The sequence below is a fragment of the Cicer arietinum genome, chromosome 2 (assembly GCF_000331145.2).
Source record: "Cicer arietinum cultivar CDC Frontier isolate Library 1 chromosome 2, Cicar.CDCFrontier_v2.0, whole genome shotgun sequence".
NCBI lineage: Eukaryota > Viridiplantae > Streptophyta > Magnoliopsida > Fabales > Fabaceae > Cicer > Cicer arietinum.
In genome coordinates, this window is record NC_021161.2 from 28,172,573 (window position 1) to 28,196,176 (window position 23,604).

The 23,604-nt window shown below is 33.9% G+C and overlaps 3 protein-coding genes and 1 long non-coding RNA gene across 4 annotated transcripts; all 4 read right to left on the reverse strand.

The window, feature by feature from the left end:
- Window positions 1-1,812: 1,812 nt before the first annotated feature.
- Window positions 1,813-4,310, reverse strand: LOC140919286 (uncharacterized). The gene is made up of 8 exons (XM_073365050.1): window positions 3,784-4,310; window positions 3,461-3,715; window positions 3,296-3,364; window positions 2,852-3,219; window positions 2,612-2,755; window positions 2,398-2,508; window positions 2,199-2,322; window positions 1,813-2,108 (listed from the first exon to the last, which is right to left on the reverse strand). Exons 1-8 carry the CDS (start codon window positions 3,832-3,834, stop codon window positions 2,040-2,042), a joined length of 1,191 nt encoding a protein of 396 aa, XP_073221151.1. The 5' UTR covers window positions 3,835-4,310; the 3' UTR covers window positions 1,813-2,039.
- Window positions 4,311-4,391: 81 nt separating this feature from the next.
- Window positions 4,392-6,579, reverse strand: LOC101514110 (uncharacterized). The gene is made up of 7 exons (XM_027330248.2): window positions 6,276-6,579; window positions 5,943-6,187; window positions 5,663-5,869; window positions 5,497-5,589; window positions 5,322-5,423; window positions 4,828-5,121; window positions 4,392-4,650 (listed from the first exon to the last, which is right to left on the reverse strand). The coding sequence occupies exons 2-7, from the start codon at window positions 6,006-6,008 to the stop codon at window positions 4,639-4,641; spliced, it is 774 nt and encodes a 257-aa protein (XP_027186049.2). The 5' UTR covers window positions 6,009-6,187; window positions 6,276-6,579; the 3' UTR covers window positions 4,392-4,638.
- Window positions 6,580-6,755: 176 nt separating this feature from the next.
- On the reverse strand, window positions 6,756-12,367 carry LOC140919495 (uncharacterized). The gene is made up of 3 exons (XR_012162111.1): window positions 12,268-12,367; window positions 6,991-7,158; window positions 6,756-6,894 (listed from the first exon to the last, which is right to left on the reverse strand). It is a non-coding gene; the product is annotated as an uncharacterized lncRNA (long non-coding RNA).
- A 168-nt stretch (window positions 12,368-12,535) lies between these two features.
- On the reverse strand, window positions 12,536-20,691 carry LOC105852822 (uncharacterized). The gene is made up of 11 exons (XM_073365411.1): window positions 20,647-20,691; window positions 20,413-20,571; window positions 20,117-20,326; window positions 19,933-20,025; window positions 19,711-19,827; window positions 19,052-19,623; window positions 18,810-18,916; window positions 18,570-18,675; window positions 18,322-18,440; window positions 18,102-18,189; window positions 12,536-12,610 (listed from the first exon to the last, which is right to left on the reverse strand). Exons 1-6 carry the CDS (start codon window positions 20,689-20,691, stop codon window positions 19,465-19,467), a joined length of 783 nt encoding a protein of 260 aa, XP_073221512.1. The 3' UTR covers window positions 12,536-12,610; window positions 18,102-18,189; window positions 18,322-18,440; window positions 18,570-18,675; window positions 18,810-18,916; window positions 19,052-19,464.
- Window positions 20,692-23,604: the final 2,913 nt, after the last annotated feature.

Here is a 23,604-nt window from a genome sequence, read left to right on the forward strand (position 1 = left end):
GGAGGAGCATTTAGAAGGCAGCCTGATAAAATTAATTTAGTATCAGTTGGGGACCTTTTTTAAAAAAATTAAACAGAAATTTTTTCTAAAAAGTAGACATTACCCACGGATAAGCTGTAGTAAAAAATAATACGAAAATTTTTGGCAAAATTTAAGTTAGGATTGTATTTTTTTTTTCATTACCCACGGATTTTTTAATTTTACTTACGGAATTACCGTGGTAATTAATTAAAAAAAAAAAAATTTATTTTATACAACAATACACACGGTTTTTCCGTGGGTAACAATTAATTTATCCACGGATTATGATCCGTGGCTAATTTTCCGTAGGTATTGAAATGTTTTCTTGTAGTGGCCTTCCGAACCAACTTATCTCATAAAAATAACACAAAACAACAAAGATATGATGTTAATTATCTATATACACTGTTAGAGGAGAGTGTTGCTCAAAATCATCAAATTTCTTTAGATTTAGAAATAAATTTACATTCAACAGGTTTGGTAGCTAGTAAGACATATCTAAAAATTTTAAGACTAATGATAATTTACATCTCAAGATTGTTCATGAATTGAAAGTATTGCAATTTTTTTAAAAGATAGAGATCCTAACGAAAAAAAAAGGTAGGAGGAGATATAGGAATGAAGAATAGAAGACGCCATCCATTAATTATTTGTAGGATCGTTCTACTGCCAATGGAAAACCTTTTATCGACAGAAAATATAAAAAATACGCAGAAGGAAGTTGTGTTATATAATATCCAGTTTGACATTAAACCTGCTTAATTTGTGGAATCTTTCTTGCGTTTTTTCTTTTTATTTTTCTCTTCCTAGGTTGGATTAATGTCGCTTAGTTTTTGTTCTTACATTTTATTTACTAAATTGTTTTGCTAATTAAAAAATCCATTCATATTAAAATGCAATGTTTCTTATTATTATTAAAGTGTTTAATTTGCATGCACTGATAAATTACATTGTTAGTACATTATACAACTCACTACTCGTATCCATTTATTTAAAGTTGATTATCATACAAATCAAATATTTTTAAATATAGATAATTGTGATTCATTATCTATATAAAATCTCTTTAACTAACCAATATATATATATATATATATATATATATATACACACACATTGAACCTCAAAACTCACTACGCGAAAAATAGGATTTTACAGCGCTTTTTTTAAGTAATTTACAACGCTTTTTTTAAGCAATTTACAGCACTTTTTCAAAACAAAAAGCACTGTAAAAAGATAAAACAACACTTTTTAAAATAAAAAAAGCGCTATCAAAATGTAGATATATTGCGCACGCTTGTTGTGCACATTTTATAGCGCTTTTTCAAATAAGCGCTGTAAAATGTGCACCCAATATATGCATTATAATGCACATTAATGCACATTTATCAGCGTTTTTTCAAATAAGCGCTGTAAAATGTGCATTCAATATATGCATTATAATGCACATTTTACAGCGCTTTTTCAAATAAACGCTGTAAAATATGCATTCAATATATGCATTATAATGCACATTTTACAACGCTTTTTCAAATAAGCGCTGTAAAAGGTGCATTTTTTTTTTTTAATTTAAAAACGTTGTAAATTAAATTTTTTAAAAACGCTTTTTGGTTTTTTATGGCATTTTTTTAGAAAGCGCTGTCTTTTAATTTTTTTTCCAAAGTCATTTTTATCCAGAATACGTTCACAATCAGCTCACAAAAACAGAACATATTTAGATACATATTCAGAATCAGTTCACACAATCAGTACACAAAAACAGAACTATATAACTTAACTTTGTAACTTAATTTACACAACAACAGAACATATTCAGATACATATATAACTTAACTACATATACAATTTAGATATTGTACAACAACACATATTGATATACATATTCAGATACTGTGCCCTATTCATATACATATAACTAACATTATTACACAGAACATAACTAGCTACCATATAATATTCAGATCCCTTGCAACATGCTATTTCCGAGAAAATCAAATAATTTTCGTTTCAAGCACATACTAAAACCAATTTTCCTTCAATTCAATTAGATCTTTCTCAGAGTATGTTGGACTGGAATTGTCAAAGTACTATGCAATATAAAAATTGAACATAAATAAGTTAGAATCAAAATATATACATAATTTATATATGAAAATCAAATAATGAAAATACCGTACCATTTCTGAGATAATAGTTTGATTCCTATCAACAATCTCCTTCATGAATCTCAATACATAGTACCCACAGTCGATGTCATTCGATACTGTAGCACCTCTTTGAGCTCGAAAAACTTGTAAAGCACTATCGAATAAATAAATGTGATAATTATAGCATTAACAAACACATTATTTATACATTAACAAACACATTACTTACGTGTCGAACATAGTCTTTATATCGGAGTGATTGTTGTAATTGCCGTGCAAGGGATCTAAATAGTATATAACTTTAGAGGTCGCATTGATTGCAAATATCACCCAATGTGCCCTACAACAACAAAAATTTGGTTGGCAATTTTGTTTACACAACTAATAAATATAAGATCTCATAAATTAAAAAAGATATAAATAAATAATATATAATTACGTACCCTGAATTATATGGTGCATAGAACAACTTATCCTTCTCTATATTTCTTAATAACATATCTACAATGTATTTTTTTACATTCACTAGATCGAGTTTACACATCGAAAGCTTATGCGGAGACAAGAATGAATATCTATTTGACAATCTGCACAGGCACACCAACAATGAAAATTTCAACTTAGATTAATTATCAATAAATTTAATTAATTACCAATAAATGCAATTAAAAGTAGTTTTTTACCTTATGTACAAGCTGATGACAGTAGCACTCAGCTCCTTATGGTTGAGAAGTTCGTATATGTGCTCCTTTTCAAGAAATTCTTCATACTCATCTCTGAATATAGCTTTATTCATGGTTATGATGCGTGAATCGTCATTGCTGCCCATATTCCTTTTTACTTGGATGTCAAGACACGCCCCGTATTTAGCAAGGCATGGCTGACTTATTTTAGGAGCAGCAGCGATTGATTTTTCCCGATCCAATTTTTTAGCTGCAACTTTGGCAGCTTTATTACCCTCCAGCTTTTGTAGTTTGTCAGCTTTATTACCCTCCAATTGTTGAGGTTTGCCGGATTTATTTTGTTGTGCGGGTTGTTTATTTGATTGAATCTGAAAAAAATAAGGTTAAATGTTAGTTTATTGAATCTGAAAAAATGACAAACCTTTGGGAATAAATGCGACAAACCTTTTCGGGCGATGTAATTGACTCGTTTCTGGGAATCTTTTTATCATTCCCTTTAGGCTTTTTCAGAATCTAAATATAAATGTGAAATTAAAGTTAGCAGCGGAAAAAAATCAGCAATTAAATATACATATCAATTAAACATACATTTCAATTAATTAAACATACCTTATAAAGGGCAACAAGATGTGTGGGCCATGCCACGTAACTACCAACTGCTTCGCCCAAAAACCTCATATCTGCATCGTTGTCCGATATAGGCAATGGTGCATTTAGTTCTAAAGCATTGACATGTGATACTTTGACATGGCCCGCAGGGATCGGTGTGTTGTGCAATACTTCTCCCGAAGTATTGTACAATGTTCCCTTTCCAACCTTCCGATGAGTAGGGGAGGATAAGTACAAAACGCATGGAGTGACACCCTAAATCAATGGTTAATACATAAGTATGGTTAATACATAAGTAATTACATAAGTAAGTAATTAATTACCTTGGGAAGAGTTTTGAGACCAATGTTGTAACTCGCGTTTTCACTCTCCATTTGGAGCTGATCCGGGAGTTGCTTGTCTTTATTCGTCTTCACCAAAAGTGCCACTTGCTCTGATAGGAGTTTGAGCTTCTCTAATACTTCCTCATTGGATGGATTTTGGCGCTTCTCTTGTGAAAAATAGCTTTTAGGAGTTACGCCGTTTTGCGGCGGTTAAAAAAAGGGTTTGCGGCGGTTGTAACCGTTGCAGTTTGATGTTTGTGACGGTTCTGCAACTGTGGTAGATTCGTGCGTCGCGAGGCCAGTTTGCGACGGTTCACAAAACCGTCATTCCAACCGTCGCCAAATTTTGCGACGGTTCACAAACGCCTCTAAATACATTTTGCGACAGTTATAACCGTCGCTAAAACAAACTCAAATTTATTTATTTCTGCACAATTACGACAGTTATCAACCGTCGCTATATTTACTTTGAGGCAGTTTGAACCGTCGCAAACCTAATAATTTAAAATAATAAAATATGATACAATTTTTTTCCTATTTTTAATCAATTAAAATAAAAAATATTCATAAATACCATCCACATAATTTAAATACATAATTAATAACTATTGTACCTAAATCCAATTTATATAATTTTTTCAAAAGAAATAACACCAATTCATACATTGAAGTTAACTAAAACAATAAATAAAGTAGTTTAAATATTCAAAACATTAGTGGAGTAGCTAACAATACAAAACAACTCTATCAAACTTAGAAGTTCATCCAAATATTAATTAGTCCCTAATGATGTTGTTCCACAATCATCAGGTTGCTGGCTGGACTCAGATGAACGTCTACCATCTATTGGCGATTCTATGTCCATTGCTTGAAGAAAAAAAGAAGTATATATTAACCTCAATGAATATTCATAAATATTGTCAAAACTAATTAACTAAATTTCTCTTATAGCTATAAGATATCTTTACACAATTGATATTTTTAATCAAAGACAAACAATTCTCACAAGATTTTTAAATATGTTTGCTATGAAAATAATTTTACCTGTTTGTCTCTAGAATTTTGCATTTGCATCAAGAAAGCAATTTGCTCCTTCAACATATCAACTTCAGAATCCATTTTCTTAAGCCTATCAATTTCAGCTTGCATTTTCTCCATCTTTTCATTAGCTTTAGAGGAAGACATTGATCTTACAGAGTGAGAAGTAGATGTAGTAATTTGTGACTGTGTTATTCCAAGTCCCATGCAACAAACATATCCAGGATATTCTTTTCCAAACACATTAACAAATGCTTCATTTGGAGAAGGAGTCTTCCCAATTTTAGCTTGCAATTGTTCCTGCGCAAACAGATAAAGCAAACTAAATTCCTCTCTTTAACAGAAATATCTAACTTTGCAACTCACTATTACCAAAAAAATAAGTAATTTTATAGCTTTGCAACTCACTATTACCAAAACTAACAGTTGCATCTTTGATTTATAAGGTGGTCAATAACAAATAGTTACAATTACATAACACTTATATTATTTAGACTTACATATTTTTCCTTGGCTTCGTCGTTGACAAATGACCCATCAGACTTTTTATTACAAATTGAATACATTTCACCCCTACTGTATTTTCGATCATCTCTCAGTTCCTACAAGTAAACACATGTAATAAGTACATGTTCAATTAAGTATGCAATCACTAGTAGATTGAAAAAATCCTACCAACTCATCCCTCTTCCTTGCAAGCGTCTTAGAGCCTAATGTATGAAGGATTGTTAGCTTTTCTCTATTTGCAGCATTTTTATCAGCCTTCTCCTACAATGATAAAAATGACATAAAAAAACTAAACAATAGAAAACAAATGACAATGCAACAAAAGAATAGTTACCATTGTATCTGTCTTACGCATGTATTGGATAAAAATAGTCCAATGGTCTTCATTAATAGAAGGTGGATAATTTTGTAGATTTTCCTCCAAAGAAAGATCCCACTTATAAAATTTCTTAAACAACCTACATTGTGCATCTCGCCATTTCTTTCCAAGGCTTGAAAGGATATATTTTTTGTTGTCTTCATCATCAACAACAAATTTTGACTAGCATAATCATAAAAAAAAAATAGTTTACAATCAAAACAATAAAGAATATTCAGTTGTTTATAATTGATACCTGTATTTTATCCTTAAAAATTTCATTTTTTCTTGTCGATGGAACTAGTTTCCAATTGTCGTACATTATAGGAAAATCCTTAAACTTCCTTGCAATTTCACCCAAAAAACCGCCTAACAAACCAGCAGCTGATCCTACCGGTTGCCCATTTGAATTCCATCTAGTTATTATTCTGCTAACATTAGGAGGAGCTTCAAGCACGTCTGATACCCTTAAGTGTGTCTTTGAAATATGTCCCGCCTCATCTAACACATAAGTCAATGAAATATGTCATATTGCAATCATGTAAAACAATTAAATTTTATAAATATAATTAGACATTAGATAACATACTAATGACTTCTACATCCCAAAATGTAAAATTCCTTTTTTGAGAAATTTCTGGCTCATCTTCTACCACATCTTCAGAGTGAGAGGATGTCTCTTGGAAATGTGTTGTTTCTGTCTCTTGCACTGATCTTGGTGTTGTCACTTGAGAAGGTGTTGCTTCTGTCGCTTGCACAGTAGTTGGTGTTGTTGTCACCGGAGAAAGATGTGGTTCTATCGTTTGCACAGCTAGCGATGTTGTCGCTTGAGAAGGTGGTGCTTGAGAAGGTGGTGCTTGAGAAGGTGGTGCTTGAGAAGGTGGTGCTTGAGAAGGTGGTGCTTGAGAAGGTGGTGCTTGAGAAGGTGGTGCTTGAGAAGGTGGTGCTTGAGAAGGTGGTGCTTGAGAAGGTGGTGCTTGAGAAGGTGGTGCTTGAGAAGGTGGTGCTTGAGAAGGTGGTGCTTGAGAAGGTGGTGCTTGAGAAGGCGGTGCTTGAGAAGATGGTGGATTTGTCGGTGTTGTCATCGGAGATGGTAGTGGTTCTATCACTTGGAACGTTGGTTGTAAACCATGTCTCCGCAAGTGCTTCATTTTGGTTACTTGAAGATCTCCTGGTAGTATAACCCTCGGCTGACCCTTCGTGAAACGCTACAATCATTTATTATTAATGTAAATAAATAAAAATCAACATATAATACAAATAAGAAACATTTTGTAATTTTAGTATTTTTAGTTATTACTAACCGGTGAGGTTTTTGAAATGGTGGAAGAAGATTTGTGAAGGGATTGAGAGAGATGAGTTAGATTGAGAGCCTCCATCCTTTTTTTATTCTCTTCCATTGTTTTACGTCGAATATCCTCATATGATGATTCCATTTTGTTCACAAGATTGAGTCTCCAAACACACTTACACTGCAAACATTGATGACAACCAAGTTAGACTAATGCAAATAGCTAAACACAAAAATGAACACAATAACAAAAATGAGCACATCAAACACAATGCAACAGTAAAAGAAAGTAGTAAAAAAATAACATAGATTGAAGAGTACCATGTCATAAACAACAAACAAGAATTATTAACAATCATAAATTCATATCATGATTGTTGTCATCAAAATCATCATTAAAAGTTGAAGTTTCAGGATCATCATCTGTAGTCATTCTTGCCAATTGTATATGTGTGGTTTCATTAGAAAAAATGTGTTCCAAATTTTGAGATGGGTATGGTTCAATGGGTGCCATAATTTCATCATCTCCACCCATGTCATACAAGTCCCGTGGCTTTAAATGAATAGGTATGCTCCATCCTTGTTCCTTTTCATCATCCACATAATAAACCATTTGAGCTTCTGACGCTTTAATGTATGGCTCATCATCTTCATGCTCCCCAGTATGTATTAGTCTTGCAAAATTTATAGAGGTAAAACCCAACTTATCTGTCTTAATGCCTCTTGGATTTGTGGTATTCGCCCATTTGCATTTAAACATGGGCACTTTGAAGCCATCATAGGAAACCTCAATGATATCTATCAATCTTCCATAGTAAGGCACTCCTCCAAATCTCATTTGGGCATCACTATTGCTTGAGTAACTTCGTGTTCCGAACATGCCAAAAACTCCACTATTTTGAGTTTTTAATAAATTGTCTCGTGCCAATGTTCGAAATTTGAAACCATTGACATTAAATGCAGTGAACCTTCTAACTTTATCAGAAGGACCTTGAGCAAGACTAACGAGAACATTTTTATCTGATCCACTAATGTTGTCGAGATTGTTGCAAATCTGAACACCATAAAATATACAATTAGGCACATTCTTATTAAAAATCAAAGCAACTCAATCACCAATTTTGTCATGAACACTAACACGATTGCGGAACCAATGAGGAAACTCTCCCTCAGATGTACTCCTTGCACCACTCCTCATTTGGCTTCGAATAATACTTCTATATTGCCTATTTGGTTATTTCAAATTAGATGTATACGAAAAAAAAAACTTAGTGGTAAATAGTACAAATATAATAAAATTACTTACCTTAGATAGTAGTGAACTATGATACAGTTTGTTAAAACGTGTCTATGAGCCTGTAACTTTTCAATTGGTGTAATGGCGTAGTATGAAGAACCACCAACCGATTTTCCAACTCTAGGAAATAATTCAGCTACACGTGAGTCAGTTTGTATCTCATTAATAGGCTCATCATCTACACGAACAAGTTGATTCCATCTAGTTTCAATGTTTTCTATATACCTTGAACAAAATGTAAGAATCTCTTGTACAAGGTATCCTTCTGCAATAGACCCTTCTGGTCGTGCTTTATTACGTACATACGATTTAAGTATTCCTAAGTACCTATTATTGAACCACAATAATATTAGTTAGAACAAAATTATCAACTACTAATTATTGAAGGAACAAGAACACGCATATTTTACCTTTCAACAGGATACATCCATTGATAATGAACATGACCTCCAAGTTTAACTTCTTCAACAAGGTGAACAACCAAGTGAACCATAACAGTGAAGAATGAGGGAGGAAATATCATTTCCATGTGGCATAAAGTGAGGACAACCTGATTTTGCAACTTTTCCAAATCACCAACATTCAATACTTTACTGCATAATTGTCTAAAAAGTGAGCAAAACTCAATCATTATAGCTGAAACATCATCAGGTAATGTTGCTCGAATGGCTAACAGTAGAAGTTGTTCCATCAATATGTGACAATCATGACTCTTCAACATTCCATTCAACTTAAGATTTTCCATGTCAATGCATCTAGAAATGTTGCTTGAATAACCATCAGGCACAGTGATATTCTTTAAAGTTGTTAAAAATCTCTTCTTACCTTTAGTAGTAAGAGTAAAGACGGCTGGAGAAATTCTTCCATTTTCATTGGGCCAAAGGTCAGGTCTTATGCCCATAGCTTTAAGGTCTTTTCTTGCATTAAGATGATCTTTACTTTTTGTGCTATCATTTAGCAAAGTAAATATGATATTATCGCACACATTTTTCTCAATATGCATCATGTCAAGATTGTGGCGCAGAAGATTATCCTTCCAATATGGAAGTTCAAAGAATATGCTTTTCTTTTTCCATTGTTGATTGACACCTTGTGTAGGTCGTCCACCACGTATTCTTTTTCCCGACCTTTCTTTATCTGGCTTTCTACCAAATGTGACATCAATATTTTGAACCTGTTCAAGAATTTGAAGCCCAGATAACATTTTAGGTGGACCACGCATATCTTGTTGACCATAGAATATGCTTTTCTCTTTCCATTGTTGATTGACACCTTGTGTAGGTCGTCCACCACGTATTCTTTTTCCCGACCTTTCTTTATCTAGCTTTCTACCAAATGTGACATCAATATTTTGAACCTGTTCAAGAATTTGAAGCGCATATAACATTTTAGGTGGACCACGCATATCTTGTTGACTATCAAAGCGAACCTTGTTCAATCTAAATCTATGTCTCTGATCAAGAAAATGAAGATGACCCATAAAACACAATTTTTTGCTATGAGGAATACGACGAGGAGTAGAGTCAATGTTACACGATGGGCAAGCAAGTCCATTGTAAGTGTTACACCCAGAAAGTGTACCCAGCCCCAGAAAATCACTAATTGTCCACATCAAAGTTGCATGTAATGTGAACATCTCTTTTTTAAAAGAATCACATGCATCGACACTTGTTGTCCATAACTCCTTTAATTCTTTTACTAGAGGTTGTAAATAGACATCAATATCATTTCCTGGCATTTTTTTACCGGGAATTATCAGAACCTTGTTCAATCTAAATCTATGTCTCTGATCAAGAAAACGACGATGACCCATAAAACACCATTTTTTGCTATGTGGAAGACGACGAGGAGTAGAGTCCATGTTACACGATGGGCAAGCAAGTCCAGTGTAAGTGTTCCACCCAGAAAGTGTACCCAGCCCTGGAAAATCACTAATTGTCCACATCAAAGTTGCATGTAATGTGAACATCTCTTTTTTAAAAGAATCACATGCATCGACACTTGTTGTCCATAACTCCTTTAATTCTTTTACTAGAGGTTGTAAATAGACATCAATATCATTTCCTGGCATTTTTTTACCGGGAATTATCACTGACATTATAAAAGATGTATGTTTCATGCACACCCATAGAGGAGTGTTGTATGGAATGAAAATAACTGGCCAAATACTATAATTTGTACTCATGATACCAAAAGGATTAAAACCATCACTAGCTAATGCAAGACGCACATTTCGCAGGTCTGATGCAAACCAAGTGTGTGTCAAGTCAAAATGTTTCCATGCTTCAGAATCTCTAGGATGCCTCAACATTCCATCATTCTTACTATCATTTGCATGCCATCTCATATCGTCGGCCGACTTTGAGGACAAAAATAATCTTTGTAACCGTGGTTTTAATGGAAAATAACGAAGAACTTTTGCAAGAACTTTCTTTCGATTATTGCCATCACTAGACACTCCAACTGCACCAACTTTTGCTTTTGATTTCCATTTCGAAGTGTTACAAATTTTGCAGGTCTCCCTTTCTTCATCTTCCTTATTACCCCAATAAAGCATACAATTATTCGGAAAACATGGATTTTTTCATAATTTAAACCAAGATTGGTGATTGTTTTCTTGGCTTCACAGAATGAATTTGGTATATTTGCAAATTCAAATGCATCTTTTAATAACTCTAAAACCATTGTCATGGCTTTATTAGTCATTCCACATAAACATTTGATGTGATACAACTTTACCAAAAAAGATAGTCTTGAATATTTAACACACCCTTCATACAAAGGTTTTTCTCCTTCTCTACTTAATTCATAGCACTCTTTGGCCTCTTCATACCTTTGTTGACTTGCATTTTTCTCCTTCTCTGCATTTGATTAAATGGGTACTTCATTTGCATGATCTTCGACTCCAAAAGCATCGTTAATCATGTTTTGCATTTGATCATCAACGGCAATTGTGTCTTGAACTATATTAGAAATACTAACAGGTAGATAGTACTAGTTTCTCCTATGGACTCTTCGTGATGTACCCAAAGGGTGTATCCCTTTGAAAATGGTTTGCACTTTAAGTGATCATACATTACACTTCTACTCTGCGGTTTTTTGAAACCACAACGTTTACAAGGACATATTATTTCGCCATTTTCTAATTCATCTCGAAAGGCAAAATTAATAAATTCCTTTATCCCTTGATCATATTCATCCAATGTGTGTGGCTTCTTAATCCATGATTTATCCATTTCTATAAAGAAGATTAACATATGTTATTTTGACACAGAAAGAACATAATTCAACTTAGAACAAAAAAAAAAGATTGACCTTAAACAGAATAGATTCACTAGGCATAAAGGAACAAAACATAACAACCTCATACTCATAGAAAATAGTACTCGATAAACATTCAAAATATAGAACTAGACCAGGTATACAGGTATATAGTACTCGACAAACAAATCAAACTAGAAATTATTTTTAAAAGCAAACAAACCAATCATTAACATATGTTATTTACTTCAGTTTATCCATTAAATGCAAACAAATGATAGAAATGAAAGTGTAGAATTTAGCAATCAAAGTGTAGAACATAACATTCAAACATCTTTAGTACAAAAAAAGGAAGAAAAAAATTGTCCCTGCTGAATTTTGATATGCAAAACAAGGCAGTTTGAAATTTTATTTCATTCTACTGAGAAATAAAGTGGTGTTTTGAGTTTTTCATGAAGGAACTTGATCAAACAATAACATGAACTAGGGAATAGAAGATAATCATGAGAGGAAAATGATATAGAAATCATTCTGACTATTTATAGAGGTAAGTATATATACAAGATGATGAAGGTAGAGCTTTAACTACCAACTCCGGCATGGCATAACTGACTATAACAGAAGCTGCCAGCATGGCATAAATAGCCTTGTGCATTTAACACGTGCATAATGAATACGACATGTATATCTCTATATAACTCTATCAGCTTTTACATAATAAAATTATCTTACCTTTTGTGTTATGTTGCGCAGTCGATGGAAAAGTGTTACGCTACACCGTCACCAGAGAGAGGCTGAAAGCAGCGCCGTCACCGGAGATGGGCACGAAGAAGCACTGTCACTAGAAACTAATTCAATCAATAAACCAATCATCAATAAACCAATCTGAAAACTAGTTTTAAATGCAAACAAATCAACTTCTTTACTTCAAACAAATCAAAACAAATCAATCTGAAAATTATTTTTAAAAACAAACAAACCAATCTCAAACAAACCAATCGTTACGCTACACCGTCACCAGAGAGAGGCTGAAAGCAGCGCCGTCACCGGAGATGGGCACGAAGAAGCACTGTCACTAGAAACTAATTCAATCAATAAACCAATCATCAATAAACCAATCTGAAAACTAGTTTTAAATGCAAACAAATCAACTTCTTTACTTCAAACAAATCAATCTGGAAACAAACTAATTGTAACTAGTTTTAAATGTAAACAAATAAATTTGTAAACTAGTTTCAAATGCAAACAAATCAATCTGGAAATTATTTTTAAAAACAAACAAACCAATCACTAATCTACTAATATTTTAGACCAAATTTTTGTGTGATTCTTTTCATTCATTATGATTAATTTCAAAATTAAGATAACACTTGGCGCGCAAAAAAGAAAGGAACTAAACGGTTAAGTGGAATCAAAATTACTCATTTTCCAATCTCATCTCTAAATTTGTCCTTTAAAAAAAATATAATTTAACTTGTATTTTACCATGAAAATCAATCTTTACCCTTGTATTTTAAAATAACTAAATGAAAACTAACACCAAACACTCTCCAGTATGATTGACACCAATAGGTAACTTCTGTTTATATGCCTAAAAACTTAGAACTGAAAGTGCAGAATTTAGCACTCAAAAATCAATTCCATAAAAACTTAACTTAGAATTGAAAGTACAAAATTTAGCACTCAAAAATCAATTCCATAAAAACTTAACTTAGAATTGAAAGTACAAAATTTAGCACTCAAAAATCAATTCCATAAAAACTTAACTTAGAATTGAAAGTACAAAATTTAGCACTCAAAGTGTAGAACATGCTGAATTTTGATAACAAGGCAGTCTAAAATTTGATAACAAGGCAGTCTTAAATTTGATAACAAGGCAGAATTTTGATAACAAGGTAGTCTGAAATTCCATAAAGTAAAGTGCATAATTTTGATAACAAGGCAGTCTGAAATTATATCAGTGCTGCAAATTATATCAGTTCAGCAAATTATATCAGTGCTGCAAATTATTTGCTGGATAAGGTCAAATAAATTATAAACATAACTCAGTATGAATCAAAGAAGAGATAAAGCTTGAGAAAAACTTTCATTAATTGTCCCTACTCAACAGGAAACTCCAAAATTGCCCCCATATCAGTTTCTCCTTTGATTTAACTTTCATTTGCTGATTTAACTCATACATTAGCAAACATTACGAGTTTACAGAAAAAAAATTCAATTTTAATGACAAAAACTGAGAAACTTCAACACAGCCTATCCAAATTTATTTTTGGTCATAACTCAATGCCTAGACAAGTAAACCAAACGGTCGAACCAGAAACTCCGAGTGCAAAATGCCAAATTATATACACCATTAGGAAACCACCATACATTCAAGTAAACAAAATTCAAGATAACATAAAACTTCATCTCATATTCTCAGTACACCTCACCGATAAAAGCCATCATCATAACTACATCTTTGATACTGTAAGACCCATAATTTTAAAGTACCTTTTATGTATTTTTGGTATATTTTGGATTTTGGCTCGGAGGCTTTTAAGCCAAAGTTAATAATATTTTGGAGTTTTATAATCAAAAAGATATTTCGATGCCAATTAGAATTTCTCGTCGATAAATAAATTGAATTTAACTGCGGAAAATCCTTTACGGAGAATTTAAGGTGTTTCGGGTGAAACGGTAATTTAATAAATATCTAGATTTTGAGATATTTGTTAAGTTATATTTATTATATTTATATATGTTTGTTTGGAGGGAAAAAGAAAGGAAAACTAGAAGGAAGGAAAAGGAAAAGAAAATAGTATATAAAGGAAGGAAGGAAAAAGGAAGAAAGGAAAAACAAAGGAAAGAAAAAGAAAGGAAGGAAATTTCCAAATTTCCATCTCCTTCCTCTGAACCTCACGCGAGAAACCAAAATCCCTCCTCCTCCCATTTTTCATTTTCGTTGCTTCCTTTTCTTCTAAGCTAGTGACCCAAGGTTGGGTGTGAGTTAGATCAAGGTTTTCGCAACTCCACTCTTCCTCTTTGATTCGAAAACGAAGAAATACGGTTTTTGAGATCCAAACACAAACCCCTCCGTTTCTTCTAGATCCGAACCTCATTTCTCGAAGAGACAGAAGGGAAAGTTGCTCACCACCACGCTACGGTGCTAGTGAACTAAATTGGAAGCGGCGTTGCGAGCGGAGATTTTACCGGAATTACTCGCGGTACCGGAAACGCGCGTTAAAGCTAACGTTGAGGTAAGGGCTCCTTCCAAACTTCTAGCTTGCATTAGGGACTTATCTGTAGTTGTGTGGGAAGGAATTTGTTAGGGTTAAATGTATCGATTTGGGGAAAAACGAAACTAGTGCGTTATGGGTAAAAACCTTAGAGTTAGGTTTTGTTTATAGTGATGAATGTTTCGTGGTAAATGAATTTGAATGTCATTGTGTATGATTATGGGTAAATGAAATTTGATGTATCTGGGTGTTATGTTGCGTGATTTGTGTTCGTTGTATTTGGTGTGTTCGTACTTGATGTTTGTTAATTGGTGTGGTTGTTGTGAATTATGGTTTGAATGTGAAAGAATGTTTGAATTTGTTTCTGTGGAATTTGAAAACCATTAGAGTTAAACGAGTATTAAAAATGGGGAATCTTTTAATACCTCGGTTTACTTAATGTGTATTTGAGGAAAATGTTTAAGTTAACTGGGCGTTGAGAATGGGGAATCTCTTAATGTCTCGGTTACTTAACTATCGTTTTTGAAAATCGTTTCGGTAAATGAGTATTAAGAATGGGGAATCTCTTAATGACTCGTTTACTGAATGTTTTGCGAGAAAATCGTTTAAGTCAAAAGTATATTAAGAATGGGGAATCTCTTAATATGACTGTTTGCTTAACGTTTTGTTTTGAAAATCATTAAGTTAAATCGGTATTAAGAACGGGGAATCTCTTAATGACTTATTTAATTAATGTTGTTTGAAAGTCGTTTAAGTTAAATGGGTATTAAAAATGGGGAATCTTTTAATATCTGCATTTGCTTAACGATTGTTGTGAATGGAGTCTGTGTATGCTCATGCATTTCATTTGGTAAATTGTGTCGACCCGTGATAGGTGACACCTTGGTAAACTGTACTGACCCGTGATAGGTTGTACGTTTACGATTTACTATTTAGTAATTCGTGTTGACCCGTGATAGGTGACACCATGGTAACTGTACTGACCCGTGATAGGTGGTACATTTACGATTTACATTTTTGGTGAATTGTGCTGACCCGTGATAGGTGGCACCTTGGTAAACTGTACGGACCCGTGATAGGTTGTACGTTTGCGATTTATATTTTAGTAAATCGTGTTGACCCGTGATAGGTGACACCATGGTAACTGTACTGACCCGTGATAGGTGGTACATTTACGATTCCCGCTTTTTCTTTTAGTAAATCGTGTTGACCCGTGATAGGTGACACCTCGGTAAACTGTACTGACCCGTGATAGGTGGTACGTTTATGATTTACGCATTTTAGTAAATCGTGCTGACCCGTGATAGGTGGCACCTCGGTAATTGGTACTTTGGCCTGCGATAGGCGGTACAATTATGATTTACGGCCCTTCGAGGAGGGTTTTGGTTTGGAATTCCGAGTCCATGCATTTTGGCATATACGCATTGCATTAGGGTGCCTGGCACGCGAGTCATGTTTGATTTGAGTTTATGATTGAGTGATTCGAATTTTGATTTATCGTGATAACTGAGATGAAGGTGTTAAGTGCTATGTGTTGTGTATTGTGTGTGAGTATGATGGTTATCGAACCTTTGTGTGTCGTAGTAATCGCGTAGAAATTGCTAAGTGTTAAGTGGTGAACTTGATTAGGAATGACTTAGGTTAATTCATGAATTTTTGGAAAACTGATCAGGGAAATCGATTTCCCAATCGATTGGATGGGTAAACAGGGACTTGGCCAATTCACAAAATCGATTAGCCAATCGATTTTGTAAATCAGCCTTTTTAAAATCCCTTTCGAAATCGATTGCCCAATCGATTAGGCCTTAAGTCAGGGGCTCAGGAACCAATCAATCGATTTACCAATCGATTGAATTCAGCCCAGGATTCTGTTTTCATTAAGAATCCCTCACCAAATCGATTAGGAAATCGATTGGCTCGAAACCAGGGGCTCAGGAACCAATCAATCGATTTACCAATCGATTGAATTCAGCCCAGGATTCTGTTTTCATTAAAAATCTTCACCCCAATCGATTGCCCAATCGATTGGCTCAGTGAAAATCCTCATTTTTAGTTGTATGATTAATTGCTCATGAATCTATCCATGTTTTGTTTTATCATGTGTTAATTAGGAGATCGAGAACTGCATTTTACCTTCATTTTCATTGGCAATGTACTGTATGAACTTTTCGCACATGGAAAATCCTGTTAAGATGCATGCTTAGTTAAAAAGTTGTTTTGAGCATTCAAAAACTTAATTGCTATGTGTTAACTGTTATTTTCTGGTTGGTGACCCTTTACACTATTGTGGAAATCTGGGCTTTGCCCTCAGATGAGAGTCAGGACGGCCCTACTGGTTCGTACCCTACGGACAGGGATGGAGATGGGAACGCTTGACTGCTGTTACGTTAGGAGGATCTCACGGGGCGCGTGGAGATTACTCAGGGTGTATAGCTTTTTGGTAGGATGATCAGATTAGGATGATGTATAGGGACTAGGGGTCCTTCTTTTTGGTTTGAAGTATTTTTAGTTTGGAAAACTGTACTTATACAAATATTATCAGTTTGATATCATCTTTGGATGGGTTCCATGTACCATTTGATGTTATGTAAATGTTTTGGATTTATAATTGGAGAAACTTTTCCGCTGCGTAAATTATAATGACTCAATTATTTACATTCAGACATTTCCTCATTTGTTTTACTTTGTTTTATTTTAATTCCTTTTGAAAAAAAAAATATACCCTCGCTTTGAAAAACGGGGTGTTACAGATACAGTTTCACCATATCAAAACTATGAATATCATACTCTAAACATGGTGTGCATATAAATCAAGACTATTTTGATATATGTATGACTGTGCTTGCAGCTACAAAAGCTTCCTTCATTCACCAAGGCTAATTTTTGCACAAAAAACAATACCATATACAGCAGGTTTAACAATCTATTTACAGCTACTGCAACCCTTATCATGCAAAATATATATGAAGTACAGAAAATACAGAATTAAGTCCTAAAACAGATGATTCTCATTGTTGATAAATGTTTCCTTTGGTATCCAAAAGCTTCTATTCCTAAATCGCTCATATAAAATGAGGAAATAAAAGCAATAAGCTCACTCTCCATACTCTTTATGATTGATTCATTTTTCCAAAAGTGAGCACAATTTATCACTTATTAAAAAGTGCACAACATTTTGAAAAATGAACCAATCAACGGTAAAAAATGTGTTAATCAATATTCAATATTTCGTTCTATTTGGCTTGGTTTCTACCAATAGCTTTAGGACTAATATAAACTTTATAAAAAAACAGAGAGAGATAATACATGCCTCAAGCAAATCATAAACTAATGTTTGTGCTGGTATACCTGACTGTGTACTCCACTGTCAGTTACGTTGATCAACTGCAAAACCCAAGCTGAAATTTCGGCATCTAGCACTTCCTGGGATTCCACGCTACATATAAAAAATTTACAGTGAAAAATAAAATTAAAAACAGGTTGACATGCTTATGCACACTGCCCAGCACTTTTTGACAATCCACAACATTCCAATAGATGAAAAGGTTACGAGCCAAAAAGCTTTTACCTACAACCCGTACACTGTTTTATCTTAAGAATTGCGGCTATGATGTGGACAATCCAAGCAAGTTTGTCTTCAATCACAGCGAGGTCATTGCTATCACTAACCTGTAATCTTGCCTTTTCCTATTCCAGTTATTTGAAAACAGTAAACAAATCAATCTCAAACAAACCAATCACAAATAAACCAATCACTAACATAAATGGAATGAAACGAAATGAAACGGAACGAAACGGAACGAAATGAACCCGTACCCTGTTTTATCTTAAGAGCTGCGGCTATGATGCGGACAATACAAGCAAGTTTGTCTTCAATCACAGTGAGGTCGTTGTTATCACTAACCTGTAATCTTGCCCTTTCCTATTCCAGTCATTTGAAAACAGTAAACAAATCAATCTCAAACAAACCAATCACAAACAAACCAATCACTAACATAAATGGAACGAAACAGAACGAAACGAAATGGAACGAAACGGAACGAAACGAACCCGTACCCTGTTTTATCTTAAGAATTGCGGCTACGATGTGGACAATCCAAGCAAGTTTGTCTTCAATCACAGCGAGGTCGTTGTTATCACTAACCTGTAATCTTGCCCCTTTCCTATTCCAGTCATTTGAAAATAGTAAACAAATGAATCTCAAACAAACCAATCACAAACAAACCAATCACTAACATAAATGGAACGAAACGGAACGAAACAAAACGGAACAAAACGAAACGGAACGAAACGATTACCTTTGCAAGAGTTGATTTTGTTTCCAAGATGATAAATCACCTTCTTTTACAGAGTAGATTTCGTTTGTCTTCGATTTCGTTTCTCTTTGATTCCGTTTCCTTCAGAAGTTTTAGGGTTGACAGAGGTTGAGAGATTTGGGGGTTTTCAGAAATTTTAGGGTTGAGGAAGGATGTGCGCGGGGCTAAGAAAGGAATACACGCGGGAGTGACAAATTACATTACAAAATCTGGAAAACGAAACACAAAGAGAGTTGTATTGCCCTAAACGACGACAGTTGCTTAAAACCGCCCCAGGAACCGTCGCTAACTGGTGGTGAGGGTGAAAATCGCGTGCTTTATATGGTGGTATGGTGGCGGCGGTTGACGAAAACCCCCCCAAGAACCGTAGCAATATGGTGGTGAGGGCGGTTATTTCAGAACTGTCGCAGGCCAAGTGTCGCAAACTTCAAAAATTCTTGTAGTGGGCCCCTCACGCGACCGGAATATTCAGGAACATTAAACACATTACCCAGAATGTCCCTGCAACTAGCTTTGTTGCCCTTTTTATTTTCTGAACTTTGTTCAATATTCTCCTAAAATACATGTAGGATTAAAAAGATAAGTTCAATATCATTTTTAAAATACAATATTAAAAAATATTACAGTGATAATATACTTACACAAAGTTCTATTATTTTTTGAACATTTTCGTTATCCACCACTCCGTCCTTATTTACACGAGCTTCCTTCCACAGTATATGACGACCCAACGGTTGATCGGATTGGGTGTCTTGTCGCTATTTGTTAAGATCATAAACAAAATATTAGTTAGAAACTATAGTTTATAATACAAATTCCTTCATTATATAAAAGTGATATAAAAGTGATGTTTAATTACTTACAAGTTTTTGCTCTAGACGTGCATATCCCATACGTGATTTTTTGTATGGGTGCATAGAATTTCTTGCCCTCTCGCGATTTGCCTTACTTATATTCTATATAAAAAAAATAACAATCGTGTAAAAATTTAAAATACGCTATGAATATGAATAATAAAACACAAATGCTAATAAATTAATCACTTACTACAAACGCGGGGTCGGAACATTTTGATACAAATGCACTCCATTCTTCATTTGATATATAATGTTTATATATTCTTGGAGCTTTTGCATTCATATTTCCCTCACTATCTTTTAGATAGAAGTTTGAGAGGTGAGATCTAAAACCCCGGTGTATTTTCCCGACAACTCTCAAGATGTAATTCTTTCTCACCTCATCAAGAACAAAAGAAGTCTGCAAACGAAATAAAGATATAGTTTGAGTAAAGTATTTCAATGGAAAAAATTATAAATGACAAAAGAGTGGATCAAAAAAGTTACCTGTATATCATTCCACAATATCTCTTTTGCATCCTTCAACGTCTTATCTCTCCAGTCATCGATTGTAATGGGGATATTTTGACGAACAACAGCCACAATGTAACTTACAAACATGGAGCTGTTGGGGTCGATGGGCTGACCACTCTCATTCCATCCAACCTAATAAACTCATATAGTAAGTACATGCTTTCAAAAAAGATAAAAAAAATAAACAACAAATAGAGTATAGTATACCTCAAATTTTAACCCACTACTCTTTGCTTTTATGACCTTTTGCATTATGGTTGCACCATGTTTGACTTCGTTTTCGTAAGTCTTGGTGTTGAAAACTTCCTCATTTTGACAATTCAAAGCCTTGTTAGAATCCATTTATCTACAACAAGTTCAACATGCAGTTCAGTATAACTTCAACAAGTTCAACATGTTGTAGTCTAAGTACGTATAAGTATAAGTTCAACATGCATTTTAGTGATAACAAAAAATTAATAACGTCAATACCTGAATAGTAAGACGAAATACGTATGGTTTGTAGGAGAAATATGCAGAAATACGGTTCGCAGAAACTGAAGTATGGTTCGAAGAAATACGTAACGAGGGTTATGTATTTCAATTAAAAGAGATGGTTTGTAATGGTAGAGATGATTGTGGCTGGAAATAAGGTTCGAAACGAGAGAGATGATCGTGGAAATATGGTTCGTAATGGAAGAGATGATAGGGTTCACAAAGGAAGAGAAGAACGATGAAGAAGAGATGATAGTGAAGTTTACGTAATGAAGAGGAAACTGAAGCGGTTTACTGTTATATATAAAACCCTATTACAACGCTTTTTTAGAAGCCTTTTACAGCGCTTGTTGGAAAAGCGCTCTAAAAGACCTAACCTTTTAAAGCGCTTGTTGTAAACGTGCTCTTAAAGACCTAAGCCTTTTACAACACTTTTTCAAATAAGCGCTCTAAAAGGCCTCCTTATTTTATTTTTAAAAGGCTCTTTTACAGCGCTTGTAGAATAAGCGCTGTAAAAGACCTCTTTGTTTTCTTATGTTATATGACTGTGTTTTTTAAAGGCCTTTTACAACGCTTTTTCAAATAAGCACTCTAAAAGGCCTCCTTATTTTATTTTTAAAAGGCTCTTTTACAACGCTTGTAGAATTAGCACTGTAAAAGACCTCTTTGTTTTCTTATGTTATATGATTGTATTTTTTAAAGGCCTTTTACAGCACTTTTTCAAATAAGCGCTCTAAAAGGCCTCCTTGTTTTATTTTTAAAAGGCTCTTTTACAGCGCTTTTTCAAATAAGCGCTCTAAAAGGCCTCTTTGTTTTCTTATGTTATATGATTGTTTTTTTAAAGGACCTTTTAACTTGGTATAAAACAAGCTTTGTGACCTCCTTAGTTTATATTCAGTTTAGTTCATGTAGATTTCCTATATTTGGATTTTTTTTTTCAGTTCAGTTCATGTAAATGACTAGTTTATATTCAGTTCACTTCATGTAAATTACTAGTTTATATTAAATTACATGAACTTAGTATAAAATACTAAGATCAAGCTAAATATAAGCAGAAAATAAATATAAGCAGAAAATCAAATACATGGCTGCTTATATAAAACAATTAAACATGTTTAAACAAATAAATTACATGAAGTTTATTATTAAAATAAATTTTATTATTACATGAAGTTTATTATTAAACAAATAAACAATTAAACATGTTTAAACAAACAATTTTAGTTCCCAGTACTAAAATAAAGTTTTCAAGTTCAATATAAGCAGAAAATCAGCTATGGCAGATCCAACGTACATTAAATTACATGAACTTAGTATAAAACACTAAGATCAAGCTAAATATAAGTAGAAAATCAAATACAGTTCAAGCTAAATACTGAAATGCTCAATTCTGGTAGATCAAACAACTAAATTACATGAACTCAGTTCAGATTACATGGCTTATATAAAACAATTAAACATGTACATGAAGATGCCCTTCTTCTTTTCCTGGTGGGATTCACATTTGTTTGTCCATTATTAACGATACGAAACGATGGATTAACCCAAATTCCCTCATCATGATCATCTCTAAGATATAAACCATCATCAGTTGAGTCAATTTCATGTGGTTGTGATGTTGCAAATAAAAGATCATTACCAACATCTTCATCGTTATTGTTATCATCACTTATTTTATTGGTCGATAGAACAACATACCATTTATCATTAGCAGGATCAGTGACATAAAACACTTGTTGAGCTTGCGACGCTAAAATAAAAGGCTCGTTTTTGTATCCCACCCTATTAAAATCGATAAGCAAGAACCCTGACTCATCAATCCGAACGCCATTATTATTATCGACCCACTAGCAACCAAATATAGGAACATGAAACATTGTGTAGTCTAACTCCCATATGCGCTCGATAACCCCAAAATATGATAGATTTGCATATATTGGGTTTTTGTCTTTTGCACTTGAGACATGCATCGCTTCAGCTACGAGAGTGACTCCGCTATTTTGCATAGTGATCTGATCATCTTGTTCTTTGGTATAAAATGTGTAGCCGTTAATAACATAACCAATGTAAGAAAAGACATGTAAACTCAGACCATTTGCTAGCCACCTCAATCTCTGTGAAATTGATCCGGGGTCTATATCAAATTTTGACTTTATGTGATTTTTTAACCATGTTATAAAACTTCGATTGTGCTCCGAGTTATCCAATTTTGATTCCTATTCATGTTCAAACGAGATAACTGATCCATGTGTATTGTAACATACGGTTGAACCTGATCATTGTGCAAAACATACAATTGTGCCTGCTCCCATTTTGTCCTTGATATAGTCATTATTGTCCTTCCAATTATCCCTTCTCCTGATTTTCTTCCCGAATGAAGAGACATGGGAAGCCCTATGGGTTCAACATTGGGCAGATATTCAGTACAAAATTCAGCAGCTTCTTCAACAATGTACCGATCAACAATACAACCTTCTGGTCGACTTCTACTTTTTACGTACCCTTTTAATATTTTCATATATCGTTATATCGGATACATCCATCTCATATAAGCTGGCCCACAAAGTTGTGTCTCCTTAACCAGATGAACAGTAAGGTGAACCATTATATAAAAAATGAGGGTGGGAAACACATTTCAAGCTCACACAAAGTAACAACAATTTCCCTCTGCAATGTCGGTAATTTCTGAGG

Coding starts and splice junctions, on each gene's coding strand:
- LOC140919286 (XM_073365050.1), bottom strand. CDS start 3,834: ATGGAGAGTGAAAACGCGAGTTACAACATTGGTCTCAAAACTCTTCCC. Junction 3,365..3,460: donor ATCTTGTTGCCCTTTATAAG/GTATGTTTAATT, acceptor ATTTATATTTAG/ATTCTGAAAAAGCCTAAAGG. Junction 3,220..3,295: donor CAATTACATCGCCCGAAAAG/GTTTGTCGCATT, acceptor TATTTTTTTCAG/ATTCAATCAAATAAACAACC.
- LOC101514110 (XM_027330248.2), bottom strand. CDS start 6,008: ATGTACGACAATTGGAAACTAGTTCCATCGACAAGAAAAAATGAAATT. Junction 5,870..5,942: donor TTTTTAAGGATAAAATACAG/GTATCAATTATA, acceptor TGATTATGCTAG/TCAAAATTTGTTGTTGATGA. Junction 5,122..5,321: donor ACGAAGCCAAGGAAAAATAT/GTAAGTCTAAAT, acceptor CTGTTTGCGCAG/GAACAATTGCAAGCTAAAAT.
- LOC105852822 (XM_073365411.1), bottom strand. CDS start 20,691: ATGCAAAAGGTCATAAAAGCAAAGAGTAGTGGGTTAAAATTTGAG. Junction 20,327..20,412: donor TATTGTGGAATGATATACAG/GTAACTTTTTTG, acceptor TTTCGTTTGCAG/ACTTCTTTTGTTCTTGATGA. Junction 19,828..19,932: donor CACGTCTAGAGCAAAAACTT/GTAAGTAATTAA, acceptor CTTAACAAATAG/CGACAAGACACCCAATCCGA.